Genomic DNA, 16,548 nt, shown 5'->3' on the forward strand with positions numbered 1-16,548 from the left:
CCTCCAAAGCAAGACCATGCTGAGGGTGGCTGCGTTCGGTTCCCGGTGCCGGTCTAGGCAATCGGATTGGAAATTGTCTCGACTTCCCTGGGCATAAAAGTATCATCGTGTTAGCCTCATGATATACGAATGCAAAAATGGTAACTTGGCTTAGAAATCTCGCAGTTAATAACTGTGGAACTACTTAATGAATACTAAGCTGCGAGGCGGCTCTGTTCCATTGTGGGGATGTAATGTCAATAAAAAGAAGAAGAAGAAGATACAAAAAGTGTTACCAGGGGGAGGGTGGGAGTTCAAAATCATCAAATTTAGCGTTACGTAATTTGTGAAAAAAAACCCTACCCATCCAACATATGATGGTCGTAAACTTCGTATTGCCCACACATCATCTATTCATCGACTTCAAAGCCGCATATGATACAGTCGATCGAGACCAGCTATGGCAGCTAATGCACGAACACGGATTTCCGGATAAACTGACACGGTTGATCAAAGCGACGATGGATCGGGTGATGTGCGTAGTTTGAGTTTCTGGGGCATTCTCGAGTCCCTTCGAAACCCGCAGAGGGTTACGGCAAAGTGATGGTCTTTCGTGTCTGCTATTCAACATCGCTTTGGAAGGGGTAATACGAAGAGCAGGGATTATTATGAATGGTACAATTTTCAATAAGTCCGTCCAGCTATTTGGCTTCGCCGACGACATAGATATGATGGCACGTAACTTTGAGAGGATGGAGGAAGCCTACATCAGACTGAAAAGCGAAGCTAAACGGATTGGACTAGTCATCAACACGTCGAAGACCGAAGTACATGATAGGAAGAGGCTCAAGAGAGGTCAATGTAAGCCACCAACCATGAGTTTCTGTCGGTGGTGACGAAATCGAGGTGGTTGAAGAATTCGTTTACTTGGGCTCACTGGTGACCGCCGATAACGATACCCGTAGAGAAATTCGGAGGCGCATAGTGTTCCGAGCGCTCCGATCGAATAGAGTTCGCCGCCGTACCAAACTGTCGCCGTATCTTGTAAGACCGGTAGTTCTCTACGGACACGAGACCTGGACGATGCTCGTTGAGGACCAACGCGCACTGGGAGTTTTTGAAAGGAAAGTGTTGCGTACCATCTATAGTGGAGTGCAGATGGCGGACGGTACGTGGAGGAGGCGAATGAACCACGAGTTGCATCAGCTGCTGGGAGAACCATCCATCGTTCACACCGCGAAAATCGGACGACTGCGGTGGGCCAAGCACGTAGCCAGAATGTCGGACAGTAACCCGGTGAAAATGGTTCTCGACAACGATCCGACGGGCACGGGCAAGGTGGATCGATCAGGTGGAAGATGACTTGCGGACCCTCCGTAGACTGCGTGTTTGGCGACGTGTAGCCAGAGACCGAGCCGAATGGAGAAGACTCTTATATACCGCACAGGCCACTTCGGCCTTAGTCTGAATAAATAAATAAATAAACTTCGTATTGTCTAAAACCGTATGTAATGTCATGCAACGTTAACCCGATATTATCACTCCCCGTTTTTGTCTACCCTTGTCAGATTTAATTGCGATTTCGACCCGATTTTATCACGTTGTTGACTCGTTTTTACCACACCATTTTTTTTAAATTTCAGTCTATCTTTTTATTTTAAATTATCTTTTTATTCGTAAATATTACCGCAAAAACAATGATTTTCATGAAATAACTTTAACAGCCTGTAAATTATTATAAATAATTTCTGAGTACCTGTAAAGGATTTTGTAAGCCTTTTTTCGACAAAAAATAACGGATACCGTGCACGCATTTTGCCGTTCTGAGGCATAAACTGATTCATATTTGTAAAATGAACTAAAAAATTAAAAATAAAAATTATTCCGATTTTGACACATTTTCTATTTGATTACCCCAAAACTCACCAGAGTTCAATATGGTTAATCTCTACTTGGGCCCATGGACCTGACTACCGGCTCACTACACAGAAAACTAATGTTTGGAAAACCGTAGGTTTATGATTGATAATTTTATATTTTTCTACCATTTATTTCACTCCTAATTGATCCAACTATAGAAAATAAAAATGTAGATTCCGATCATTCGCTCTACGTTGCTACACCTCTGAGTCGAAGTGAGTCTTTCCACTTTTACAAAACGGTATCATCATATAAAATGCTACCTGAAAATCATCACAGTTTTCGACACAATCATTGCATGAAGCTGTTAATCACCACACAATAATTCTAAACTCATGCACTTCATTTTTTTATATTTGTTCGTATCACTAGAACTTATATAAACATATTAGAATACATTAGAACAGTGTTTCCCAACCGGTGGTCCGTGACCCACTAGGGAGTCGCGAGACCGTCCTAAGGGGGCCGTGTGACCTTTGCAAAGAATTCACCCTTTTTGTGGTTCGACTATCATGAACACGTTTTTAGGTATAATTAGATTTGTACAAATATTTATTTATTAGGTTTACTCAGAATAAGGAGACCTTTTTTGAATCTGGTGGCAAGCAATGAGAACAAGTTGGGGAAGTTCGTACTGGTGGTGCACCAGGCTGGAATCAAAATCAGGACTTCAGAAAGGAGAAAATAGTTTGCTCGACATGCCAAAGGTGTTAATTGCATGATTCACCGATATATCCTTACTTGTTAGACACTTCTCCATCAATTAGAAAAAAAGTTGGAAACTGTTATCATTATTGTAAATCCAATCTAATCTCGTACTTGACTCGACGATTTTTTTCTGTACGTCATCTGTCAAGGTACAATTAAGTGGTGGAATTGAATGGGATTGTACAAACTCGTCTTATGCTAAGTGAAGGTATTCCACTAAAAAGCTCAAAATAATATTCTTAACAACATGCCTTTGGTTGAAAGTCTGTCGTCTTACCATGACTTCATCTCACACTTCAAAATACCTCTTTAATTAAGCAGAACAGATAAAGGAACTGTCATCTATGTTTAGAACTACACCAATATCGCTCCACTCTTAAATCAATAGCCTTGAACCTATGAATTCAATAGCACTTTCAATTCTAGTTGCATTATTAGTGCTAATCGAAGTGCTAATCATTTCTACATTTAATGAGTGACACTTTGATCAACAGATGTTATGGAATTGTCTACATTCAACACACTTGTAAAAGATGTGACACCACTTCATATTTAAAGGAATATCACTCTCAGTGATAGTGATTGTAAAGTTGATCATTCAATAGATGGAACAGCTGAACTGAGCGTGTTGATTTTTTACCGTGTACATCGAATTTTCTACCGTCCCGAGAGAGAATGAGAGTAAAAAAAATTTTGCTTAGGCCAGGAACTAGTTTGAAGTGTGCCGGAAATGCAATCGCTATTACTGAAATTAGTGCGGCACCTCGTTAATTCAAATCAAATAAAATCTTTTTCAAACGATTTTTAACAAGTAAAGCTATTTTTAAGCAGAAAAGAAGAAGAATCAATTTGAATGTCTATAATCTCTGATGAATCAACCACCTTTCTCATTACATTAGATTACAATATAGATAATAAACCCATAAAAATGATCTGAAATAGTACTAATAGGTAGATAATTTCCATTGTTCACATTTGGTAATAGTCATTGCAAGAGTTATCGCAAACTGTTGCATGCCTATGGGATGAGTAGTGACTTATAAGTACTTTTTATAGAAGACTCGAAGTACCATGTTGTTGTATACCAAGCGACTTCGCTCATCAAACTGAACGAATGTCTGTCTGTCCGTGTCTATGTGCGTATGTGTGTGTGCACATTAAAACCCGAAAAACATTAGCCAATTTTCTTATAGCAATCCCTAATCGATTTTCTCGCAACAAGTTGTATTCGACTGGGGACAAACCCTAGTTGATCATTATTGAAAATAATTACGATCGGTCATTGCGTTCGAAAGTTATGAAGAAAATTGTGTATCTAACCATACAAGGTTGGTTAAATCATTCGTTATGATTATTATTATTTTCTTAGACTAAAGCCGGATTGGCCTGTGCAGTGCATAAACAGTCGTTTCCCAATATTTCGATTCATGGCGCATTCATCACGCAGTCTGCAGAGGGTCCGCAAATCGTCTTCCGCCTGATGGATCCACCTTGCTCGCTGTGCACCTCGCCCTTTTGTTCCCGTCGGGTTATAGTCGAGAACCATTTTCAACGGATTATTGTCCAACATTCTGGCTACGTGCCAGGCCCACCACAGTCTTCCAATTCTCGCGGTGTGAACAATAGATGGTTCTCTTGATGCAACTCGTAATTCATCCGTCGAACTATTCAACCACCTCGATTTCGTCACCACTTATACAAACTCGTGGTGGATGGCTAACATTGCCCTCTCTTGAGCCTCTTCCTGTTATGTACTTTGTCTTAGACGTATTAATGACTAGTCCGATTTGGCTTACTTTCCTCTTAAGTCTGATGTAGGTTTCTTCCATCTTCTCAAAGTTACGTGCTTGTAATATCATCAGCGGAATCAAATAAATCCAATATTCGTTAGATTGAACTACAGTTGTCACTTCCGTTAAAAAAATAGCAAATATATTCTTTCAACTATATTTACTTTTTGTTAACATGTTGGTAGTTTACCTAATAATGCGTGTTAGGGAATATGTCATCTTTGTTCTAAATTAATCGGCTTAAAATTTTGTAAAACATAAAATGATATGATAGTTAACTATTTGAACAAAGTACAGTATCCGGAAAGTGTTAATCGGAGTTTTTAAAACGCCTATCTTTGTTTTAAAACTCACCAACGTTTTTGCAATTTTTATTTTAAAAATGCCAACAAATAATAAACGGGTTATAAGTAAATATTTTCCGGATTTAAAAAAATATTTTGCTTGTAACAAAGAACCAAGCTTTGGAAAAAAGTATGTTATACTTTGAATAAATTTTGAAAACTATTAAATGTATGTCAAAAATACAGCATACACTAAAAACTATTGAAACCATTAGTCTGCTTAAGTCTGCTAGGTTCACTTTGACTAGTGACATGTATGTAATAATGTTTTCATGATTTATTATAACAAAAATGCAAAATTTAATCCGACTGCTTTTCAAAACCACGTATAACGAACCGAATAGCCTATATTGAATGCTTTAGCCACGAGTTGAATAAACGGACTTCAAAACTGTTGAAATAACCATTGGACAATTGTAGAATTTCGATAGATTAGCAAATGCTCATGGTTTTCAACTGAGAGAGAGAAGACAGCTCGCTTTATTTACTTTCATCCTAATGTCACCGCGATCCAGTCACTGCGAACCGAAAAAGTAAACACTGCGATGCAACTTCAAATAGTCGTAACCAAAATTATTTATTTGGCGATTTATGTTCGCAACTTTTCTTATATCTGCTACAGTGAATTAAACCCGTAATTATCCATGTGAATGATCCCGTATTATGAGAAATCGGTTTTGTTCCACGTTATGAAGTTCATAACCATTAAAATCAGTCAATTTTAACAAGTTTTTATTGGAGTGAAAAATGTTGCTTCCGACGTTATGAAATGTTACTATGATTTGTTGAGTTTCCACGGTTTCTACACAAATAAAGAAGAAGAAGACATAGTAAATAAACGATCTGTCAGTGAGCTGGCTTCTCTCTCTCAGGGATGCCAGATTTGAAGACATGTCTTCGATTTGAAGACATTTGAATCTCTGTGAAGACATTTATTTCATGAAGACATTTTGAAGACTTTTTAAAATATTTGAAGACTTACCTTCTTATTTAAAGATACTTGAAGACAATCAATAAGCCAGCGAATAGAAAATATAATTTGATGACTAGCTTATAAATTTTATGACTTCTATATGCAGATCATATAAATATTTCAAAAGTTAAACATAATAGACTAATGTTTCTTAAAATTTCAAACGTAAAAACACATTTACACTAACCGGTTGATAAGGTTGACAATTGCAACACATTTTAGTTATGCGCTGGTTAAAAAATTCCCGATGGCAGCATTCGTTTAAATTTTCGGTGGCGTTTTCGACGTGTCTGCTAAAAAGGTATTTCGATCATTGTATCAGAACGCAATGACCAATCTAATTTATTTCGAACGACAAAAAAAGACAGAATTTTACTATGAGTTGTTGGGCTAGAACCATTTTTTTTTAAATTTATTTATAATTTATCTGATCTTTTCGATATTCCCAGAATAACCGTCGAGAAAAAGAATAAATTTTGAAGAACTCGATGATTTTTACGTGGATTTAATTTTTTTTTAATGAAATTCCTTTTTAAAAATTAATTCGTGTAAAATAAGGAGAATTGGATCCCAAAGCCCTACCTCATTTATGATTGCAAACGATAGTCAGGAATACTTGAACCGAAGTTATAAAAATTCTGGTGAAAGTCTAAATCAGTAAAAATAATATTTTTTATTTAAGACATACTAAGGTAAATTTTTGGCTGTGCAACATTTCAGAACGAATGAACCATCAGCCCAAAACGTCAGGCCCATATTTTAACTATCAAAGGTTGAGTCAAGTGCCCTGCGGTGTTTTGATAGTGCGTTTGAATCATATTATTCCGTACGTCAAACAAGACCGAAAATGTCGAGGAAGTATTTTTCATCTATTTTTAAATTTCAAATTTAACAAAGTTCCATTCGATTTTTGAGTCAGAAGGAAAACTGTTCAGGATGATTAACTTCATCGTTCTCTGAAAGAAATTGAATATCGATTCTTCATTTTGGGGCCCAAAAAATCGTGTAAAATAAAGAGAATTTCCCATTAATAGCCCGAGGAATTTCTCATAAAATTTCAAGAGAATTGAAATTGGAAATTACTTATTTTCAAATTATCTTGGAAATTTATAATAATTTCAGTATGGGCAGTAAAGGAATTCCTCCAAAATTTAAACGAGAAATTCATCTTTATTTCCACAACATTATTTTCAAGTTCTTGCAGGAAAATAATCTGAACTCCTACAAAGAATTCATGTTTATTTCCAGAAGAAATTTGTCTGTCTTTCTTTCTTTCAAATACAAATCCGGAGTATCATTTGTATTTGGAAGTTAAGGGATGTCTCTTCGGATTTTCAATGTACCACATTTAAACGAAAATTTTCACAGGAAATTAGTTTAATTTTCTCACATTCCATAGAAAAATCTTACGAATGTCGACAAGAAATTGAAATTGTTCTGAAGTTAAATGGATATTTCTCAGAATAGCCACCGTAAATTATTTTTATTTGTTCAGGAGAAAATTCTGAAAAAAAATCAGAGGAATTTCCTAAAACAAAACGCCAGAGTTTTTATTAAAGGCTCAGTAGAAAGTTCAGGGTAAACTCGTTACAGTTCCTTGTTGAATTCTTCCTTGAATTCCTTTGATATTTTTTCAAGAAATATTTTTGGGCACTCTTCTAGTATTTTAACTTCCAGTCCCTCTAAGAATTTCTCCAGTAAATACATCTCTGGAATTCTTTCTGAAATTTCCTATGAAATTCCACCAGGAATTCGTCCAGCAATTTCTTTAGAGATTTTTCAGAAAATTTCTCCAGAGTTTCCTTTGGAAGTACCTCTAGCAGCTCCTCCATAAGTTCGTCCAGAAATTTCTCCGTTAGATCCTCCAAGAATTCCGTCGGAAATTCCTCCAGTCGCTCCTTCGGAAATTCCTCAGTTTGTTTCTTTCACGACTTCCTCCAGCAGATCTTTCAGGAATTGCTCTCAAAGCTCCTGCAGGCATTCGTTCGGAAGTTCCTCTAAGAATCCTTTCGGAAGTTTCTCCAGGAATTCCTCTTGATGTTGCTTCGAGAATGTTGCCGAAAGATTCTCCAATAATACCTCTTGAACTATACTCTGAAATTTCTCTGATATTTCCTCCGGAAATTGCGGCGCAATATTCCTGAGCAATACCTCAGGAAGTTCCTCCAAAAAGTTATCCAGAAGTTCTTCCGGAAGTTTCTTCAGACATTTCTTCAGAAACCCTTTCAGTAATTGCTCAGGAAAATCCTTCAGGAAAATCCTCCTGGAATTCTTCAGAAGCATCCTTCAGTAATTCTTCCAGAAAATCCCTCCGGAACTTCTCCTGTAATTTTTTCAGAAAATCTTATGGAAGTTTTTTTTCAGGTCATTATGGAAGTCGGTATTGGCCATTTCACGGTGAATTTTTCCGAATCCCTACAGGCAATTCTTTAAAAATAAATTCAGAAGAATTCCACAAGGAAATTCAGTTAGAAAAATCCGTTGGAGTTATATTTAAAGACTCATTAGGAAATCCAAGGGAAAGTCATTTCCCTTACTCTTGAATTCTAACAATTTGAGTGTGTAAAAATAAACGATACATAAACCAAGGAGATGATTGAAATTACAAATCTATTGGGTTTTGAAATTTTTTCACTGATAATCATAATTTTGATATTGAAGACATTTGAAGACATTTTTACTCAACTGTGAAGACATTTGAAAATATCCCCTGGCATCCCTGCTCTCTCTCAGGGTAAATTTAAGTCGAAATTCAAATCATCATAACTTTGCGTTGAATGATCCGATTTTGATAAAATCAGGACCATCAGAACCGGTCGTTTTTCCAGTATACTGCCCCTCTTCATAACCTAGGATTGGTCCTTGGCCACCGCAGATGTTCCGGGTTTTCCGAAGGTATGTTCAAGATGCATTTTTACCACTACTTGTCATTTTATGTGACCTTTACTTTCATCATGTTTTATACTTTCTCCAAAAACTAGAACTAATATGCCGGCCAATGGTGGCTGTAGATCGAGAATCCATCAAAAATCCTCAGAAATATGGCCATTTCCGTAAAAACGGTTCCGGGAACATAATGAAATGATAACAGATCGGAATAATGCAAATATGGGTAGCTAACTTCATGGCTTTGCGAGACGATGATTACAGAAACATTTCCAAAATGATAGTGTCCACTGCCACCCTTATAGCAGGTTCCAAGGGCCTTCCAGGAGGGGCCGGGTTTGGCACCGTCTGGAACTATGCGTATATGGGTGTCAAAATTCATGTTTTCCCAAGCCGATGAATATAGGATCTTTATTAAAGATACATTATGGTGACTGTAAGACTCTCTGGCCAATTTGTAAAAGGGTCCGGGTGTTCTGCGAAAGTGACATTTGTTCAGGGTGTATGGCCAATCCCGTACCGATTTTACGAAAATGGCTATATCTTTGCGTATACCAAACGAATTTTCGATCTGCAGCCAGCATTGGTCAGCATATTAGTTCTAGTTTCCAAAGAGAGTGTAAAACATGATGACAGTAAACGTCAGATAAAACGACAAGCAGAAGAAAAAATGCCTTTTTAACATATCCTCGGAAAACCCGGAACATCTCCGGTGGCCAAGAGCGAATCTGAGGTTTTGCATGGGAACAGTATACTAGAAGAGTTTCCGCGTCCGAAGGTCCCGATTTCATCGAAATCGGATCATTTTACGCAAAGTTATGCTGATTTGAACTTCGACAAAATTTTGCCTATCTCAACCTTTTTGTCTAACCCCTGTAATTTTCTGCGAAAAATATCGGAAAAAATGAATTTTTGAGATGTTTAGAAAATAAAAAAATTAAATCAATTAAATGGTTCTAGAGGTTATATAATTGCAAAATACCAATCATATTACCATGTAGAAAAATAAAAAAAAATTTAAACAATCACAAGAATGATTTGAGTTTGACGAATATGGCCCATTACTGACAACAGCTTTTTTCAAAAATGGCTCTGTCCAAACAGTTTTTAGAATTTTGAGGTGTTAGCATTAGCATTAGCATGGTTACGGTGTAATTTGTAGATTGGACACTAGTGATACTCATGTTTTACTTTTGAGATCCTTATCTAGAATGCTATCATAAATCAAGAAGGGGAGTGGTCCTTGATTCCAGTCTTAGACAAAAATAACAAAAGCATGAGGATTACTACTCCTGGCCACGCCCATCTTCACCGTAACTAGGGAGAGGAAGGAAGTGTTGATGTAGTACTTACTTAACGAGAGGCCACCGTCTTAGCGACACCCTCATAAGTACCACGGAGTTGGATAATGAGGAAGGTATTCGTTGGGTCAGGATTTGCCTGTAGCTGGCAATGTAACCGTGGTAGATCTTACTCCGTAACACACCACGTAAAGGTGTCTACCCAGCATTACGGGTAAATTTTTAGAGTCGAGTCGAGTTTAGAGTTAAGTCGAGTCAAGTACGAGACACTGAAGACGGCCTTACATTTGAGGTCGAAGTACGTATCTGTCAAGATACAATTAAGTGGTGGAATTCAATGGGATTGTACTAACTCGTCTTATGACAAGTGAAGACATTCCACTAAAAAGCTCAAAATAATTTTCTTATCAAATTTTTAGAATTTTGAGGTGTTCTACATAAATGCTCCAGATGCGATTATCTTTCATATAAGCACCTTGACCACCATGACTTTTCAAACATAGTGTTTTTTTTGGGACACCCTACTACACATATACCTACCATATGCATGTTGTAGCGGGTGATCCCCCAGCGCCGGACACCTCCCAATACCGGACACTTCTCAAAACTACACTTGCAGAGATCGCTCCATCATCTCATGTAGTACAAAAGAAAGCTATTGAAAAGTCCTTTACCTGCATGGAATATCAGATCCTTATGTTGTAAACTTTGTACAAAATTTGAAATTGAACAAAAATGTCAAACATTTTTCATGTTTCGCCTTATTTTAGAAGTTCTGATTCAACAATATTAAAATCAATCGAATGCATTCTGATTATGTCGAGATGGTCAATATTATTCATATATCAAATAGCGATAACAATTTGTTAAATATATAATGTATCCATGGTGCAAAATCAATTTCTGTATTTCGATAGCTGTCCCCCGGGTCCGGACAGTGAGTTTTTTCATGTGATCAAATAGCCATTCTTTGCAACTGTTTTGTCAAACTTACTTCAATTCAATTGTTTTTTCTTGCTGAAGTATCAGAAAGCCACAGAAAAAAACAGAAATAATAATTGAAGATGTCATTGGAAATGTAGGAAATTTTGAGTAGGATGTAAGAAATTGAGCTAGGGGATTTTTTTTAAGCTCTACTAACAGATGTTAATATCTGCAACTTGAAGCTAGTGAAAAAAGTTACTATTCTAAATGATGTCTTTACTCATGTAATAGAAACTTGGGCATATTTGAACATGATGCAATAGTGTCCGATACTCGGGGACACTTTTCTGAACCGTGAAAGTTTTCACCAAAATTCATCATCAAAATACATCGTCTAAAAACGTGTTCAAATGATCAAATATAGTTTGTATGAATCATCAATGATTATATTTTGTGTATATGGCATACAAGTAAAAATAATCTGGATAATTGGAGAGTTTTTCGTTAAATGGCTTAATGTGTCCGACACTGGGGGATCTCCCCCTAGGGGAAGTGGGGGTAGCACGCCCATAGGGGTTAAAACGCGCCACCCCTGAATAAGGTTAAATATCCCCATTTTGATTATTTTCAATAGTCTATACGATAAAGCAATGAAAAATATTGCCATTGGATACATATATTTCATGATTTTTCTCTAGTTATACATGAAAACTCGAAAAAACGATTTTTGCGTGTTTTGATGCAATTCTAGCTCGGTGGAATTTAGTCTTTCTGTCGCTGTTATACATTGATAAATTAATAATTGAGCCATGAGCCATGCTGCTTACTCGTGTTCTTTATGTTCCACACGAAATCGTCGTCAAAAATGGTTTTAAAACGATTTTATGGGCCTTCAAACTTCTGAGGTCGGTGTGGGGCATTACGCCCATGCTCATTTCGTATGACCGAAACAGCTGAAACATTCGGTTAATTGCCTTAATGTAGGCAATTAAAATGAAAATCAGTACGATAAGCACATGCGCGTTATAACCCATCCACTGGCGCATCTCACCCCGCATGGCTTCAAAATCATTTTTTTCGGGTGCTTTTTAAAATCAAATTTCTGTGCAATAAAATGGACAATTAGATATCTGTTATCGGTAGTCAGTCGCAGATATGCTGTTGTTCAGTATGCGCTGATGAAAACTGGCTGAAATGGTGGTTTTCATTGATAAAAATGGCATTTTCCTTAACGTGGGCGTCCTACCCCCAGTTCCCCTACATGATAATCATTTCCACTTATCGCAAAAATAATCGATTCAAATTTGTCACCCTCTTGTTTCCCCACAGCTGCAGTAGCGTGCTTCCAAAGGTTTTCGAACGGTCGATCTCGATATGCTTCAGTCTATGGTCGATCTGTTTACTTTTATTTATTCTGCATTTATTATTTCCACTTCCTTTCGCTGACTCATGTGATCTCCATGAAAAAATGTTATACAGGGATGCCAGGCTTAGAGACTTGAGCTCCATCATGGTATTTAAAAGTGCGGTTTTCAATCAGTGATTCAGTTTCAGTAGGTACTGATTCGGTTTCATTCCAAATATTCGACCACTATTCTAGTTCTGTAGCAAAATAGAACAAACTCGCTCGTTTTTCCAGCCGTGTTCCATTCATGTTTTTAAAATTTTCCAATTAAATGAAATAATTATGTTTTTTTGCCAAGCATGGCGCCTTCCGTAAGTAAAATGACGCATTCATACCTGATTCATTCGTGGCTCAAATATGCAGAAAATATTGTGTATCCGATACAACATTAGAAGACATTTTCTAACTGAGGGTGTACTTTTTTTTCGAGATACAATTCCCACTTCGGAAGTAGTGCGCTGGGTTCACATAAAGATGCGCTAAACAACGCATCCTTTAGTTTGACAGATAAAACTTCGGAAGAAAGTTTTGTTTGGAAGTCCCTACTTGTTAAGACAATTATTTTGAGCTTTTTAGTGGAATGTCTTCACTTGTCATAAGACGAGTTTGTATAATCCCATTTAATTCCACCACTTAATTTGGAATTAGGTTAACTGATGGAATTAATTGGGATTGTACTAACTCGTCTTATGACATGTGAGTCCCTACTTTCGAATTGTAACTTGGTGCTACGCCGACAAAAGAACTGAGCATAATACCAAAAATAAATCTAAAACAGCTGGTGGGAAAATAAATGTTTCAGATTCATATTCAATCTGACAGCCCGGAACAATTTTAATCACTACTAATTTTACTCTTAGAGTGAAATCAGCAGCGATTCAGTTTCATTCCAAATTTAAGACCACTATACTAGTTTGAATCTGTAGCAAAATAGAACAAACTCCCTGGTTTACCCAGCAGTGTTCTATTCATGTTTTAAGTTTTTTTAATTAAATGATATCATTCGTGGCTCTGTGTTGCTGCCAAGAAAGGGGCCGTAATTCCAAAGTGGATTGATCCGTTGATAAAATGACGCATTCGTACATCAAAACAATTGAAAAATATTTAAATCTCGTTGTTAAAATCTCCAGAAAATAGAATTGAGCTTTATACCAGTTTTATGTTTTTGAAAGTTAACTAGTTAACTAAATGAACCTATTCGCGAAGTCGAAGCAAATTCTGCTCTTCCCTCCTATGGGAAACCCCATTGCTATCTGTCAGAGTTTGAGTGAAACATGACCGCCATCTCCTCCTCTCTGTTGCTCTACTGTAAAAACCCATAAAGAACTGTCATTGTTTGTGTGAAGAATTTTGCTTCGACTTCGCGAATAAAAGCTGCTGGGAAAATTATTTTTTTCAGATTCATATTCAAACTGACAGCCCCGTACGATCACTGCTGATTTTAATCTTATGCTACGTTTAGACAAGGCAAGTGAATTGAGCAAGTCGCTTGAATCGAACGCGATAACTGAACGTGTTAATTCAATTCACTCGAACGAAAAAAAAATTTGAACATGTTACTAAAAATTAGATAAAGTTACTTAAAATAATACATACTAGCATCCCTGCTGCTTCCATTTTTGCATTAAGTAAGAGTGTATTGTGCGAGATAGACCCATATTGACTAGAAATACTACAATAAGAGATCGGCGAAGACGCCATCTTGTTTCCAATCGAACCGTCAAAAGCGGTTCCAATTCGACTTGTTTACTTTTTGCATCCATAAGAAGCAAGCAAAAAGTTCAAGTGCTGCCGGTATTATTTTCACTATTGCATGCATTTTCATACGTTGCCATTTCGACAGTTTTTCACTCCGCTGGTCTCTGGTTATAGGGTGGCTAATATTGACTGATTCTGCTTAAAATGGCTGACAAAATACAAATTCATCCACTTTTCATGGCACTGCTAGCTATAATGTGCTATTTGTAAGTATTCATGAATTGTTCATACTGCATTGATAAGCATCAAAAAATTAATTTCATCTCCCCAGATCTCAAGTCGAAGGAAGGAAGGAACAATGTGCCGATTGCGTACAACCGACAAAAACTTTCAACTTTGCAGCCATTACCAGGTCGGCCGTCACGGTAGGCGGGAGTGCCTTGTCAGCGGTGGTTGGGAAAAAAGCGCTTCGTGCTGGCTGCATCCGGGTGGCGACTGGCGCTTTTTCCGTTGCCAAAGGAGTTATTGCGTCCAAAACGTGGCGATCGGCTGCCGTCTACACTGGAACAAGGGTCAGCAACTATCTGCAGTCGTCCTGGAATCATTACCTGGCCGGAGCTATGGTCGCCTACGATGCCTATCAGGTCGTAACGTGGCTCATGGATGAATAAGAAGCCATTCCATTATTTTAACTTAACTATGTACTTGAGAAGAATGGTACTTCCCAGAAATTTTTTTTATGAAGAAGGGTTAAAATAGTTCCTGTGTAATCTTTATGTTTAGGGTAACCGTTCTAAAACAAATAAAGTGAATTCAGAATAGATTCATTGTATCGATCTGAAGCGAGTTGGAAGAATTCGAAAAATAACCGATTCCTTAGACGATCCCCACCAGTGCGTAAATTAAGCCAAAATAACAACCTCTATCATGACGCGAACTCGCACCGGTCGTTGATAAACGGGTTTGGGAAATGTAAACGCAACCTTCGGTGAATAGCGAGTTGGCAAATTTGGCGACCCGCTCCAACCGTTGCCAAACCATCACACGGAAAAATAAAGTAACTCATAAATGGAAAATCTGCCGTCTTCTGAAAAATTGTTCGGTTATTCATCATCAAAACCATTGCGGTGGAGGTCAGTTTAGTTTGGGTTTGGGTTGAGTGGCGGCGCTAGTGTTTATGAAATTACCTGTTTGGTTAGATATCTCGAAATCTGACTTTATTAGATTTTTTCCGTCTTCTACAAAGTTTTGACGTAGAACTACGTCTGGCTTTTCTATATTGGGGTACACTTTACGATTGCAAAAAATCGAAAAACGTCACGAAAATATGATAGACTTTGATCGTTATTATCTCAGCCGTTTCTCGATGGATTTTCATTTTTTTTTGATCATTCAATCAAGGAAGAGTCAACGCTTCATACCTGATGTACATTGAGGTCGTTTTTACGCGATTTTTTCTCCACACAAATCGTTTTTTACGCGATTTTTTTTTTCACTCGAATTTCGGGATTTCCGCGGTTTTCTTAGACAAATTTGGGATTTACGCGGTTTTTACGTTATTTAAATTTACGCGGCCCATATCCTCCGCGAGTTAATAAATCTACAACACGGAGTTCTTTTTAAAAAAACTTAATCGACTAACTACTTTCACTATTCACAATCAACTGATTTATTTTCCTCAACTTAACTACATTACAAGTATGCTGAGTCTACAAGTTCGATGATCGCCCTCGATATCGTTCGCCTGGTTCTGCTAATGCGCCCCGATCTTGCCAACTCCAAAAATGCTGACACCGTCGATGACACCATCACCGTCGATGGAATTCCACAAAGTCCGGTCGGCAATGACGTTAACTCGCGTAAAAACCGACTCCAGTGTGTTATAATATTTATGTACGATAATATTTACTATTGAAAACTTGCTAGCAGTTTAGCAATCCATTTCGGTGAATCAGTCAATCCCGTAAGAGGATCGCAAGCTTCATCTTCCATAGCACTATATTCCAAATGGAACTTGGCCTGCTTTTCAACTTAGTAATCCATTAGCATTTCTTCAGTTATTGATTGAAAGCTTTCTATTCCCGCGATTGCATTAGTATGTATTGTGTGGCAAATATTTTTCTCTTTTATCTTTATTAGCGAGACTTTCAGCCCAAGGCTGGCTAATCTAGTGTGTGGCAAATACGAGAATATTTCCCACCCGAAAACATCCTTGATCGGATTGAGAATCGTTCTCGCTATCTCTGGATTCTGCGCCTATGTTCGCATGGCTAACTGGAGACCTCAAGCCAGCATAGACGTCAGATTAGTACAACTTACAGAGCTTTTAGCTGGTGCAGTTCGTTCCTGCGTTTTATCTCGAAAGCTTGGGGCCGTTTAACGTCAGCTTCTCGCTTAGGTGTCTGCCGGAATAAACGCAAAGTCCGACGCAATCCACGTGAAGGAATAATGATAATAATCAATAAACTGCCAAACGTCTTTGTCATCATCATTATCATCCTTCTCAAATGTTGGTCTAATGATTATACAGCACCAGGGTTCGTAATGCTCACTGGGTTTGAAAAACGCTTGTTTTGGTCTTATCCAACAGAAAAGTCGAAAACCTGTACATTACATACGT

The 16,548-nt window shown here is 37.6% G+C and overlaps 2 protein-coding genes across 3 annotated transcripts in view; both read left to right on the forward strand.

Moving 5' to 3' along the window:
- Positions 1–16,548, forward strand: part of LOC134219247 (histone-lysine N-methyltransferase, H3 lysine-79 specific) — a 442,335-nt gene that overhangs the window by 411,467 nt on the left and 14,320 nt on the right. The window lies entirely within an intron of this gene.
- Positions 14,099–14,650, forward strand: LOC134219647 (uncharacterized). The gene is made up of 2 exons (XM_062698448.1): positions 14,099–14,194; positions 14,260–14,650. Exons 1-2 carry the CDS (start codon positions 14,133–14,135, stop codon positions 14,597–14,599), a joined length of 402 nt encoding a protein of 133 aa, XP_062554432.1. The 5' UTR covers positions 14,099–14,132; the 3' UTR covers positions 14,600–14,650.

Source organism: Armigeres subalbatus, chromosome 3, assembly GCF_024139115.2.
Source record: "Armigeres subalbatus isolate Guangzhou_Male chromosome 3, GZ_Asu_2, whole genome shotgun sequence".
NCBI classification, from domain to species: domain Eukaryota; kingdom Metazoa; phylum Arthropoda; class Insecta; order Diptera; family Culicidae; genus Armigeres; species Armigeres subalbatus.

Coding starts and splice junctions, on each gene's coding strand:
- LOC134219647 (XM_062698448.1), top strand. CDS start 14,133: ATGGCTGACAAAATACAAATTCATCCACTTTTCATGGCACTGCTAGCT. Junction 14,195..14,259: donor CTAGCTATAATGTGCTATTT/GTAAGTATTCAT, acceptor TCATCTCCCCAG/ATCTCAAGTCGAAGGAAGGA.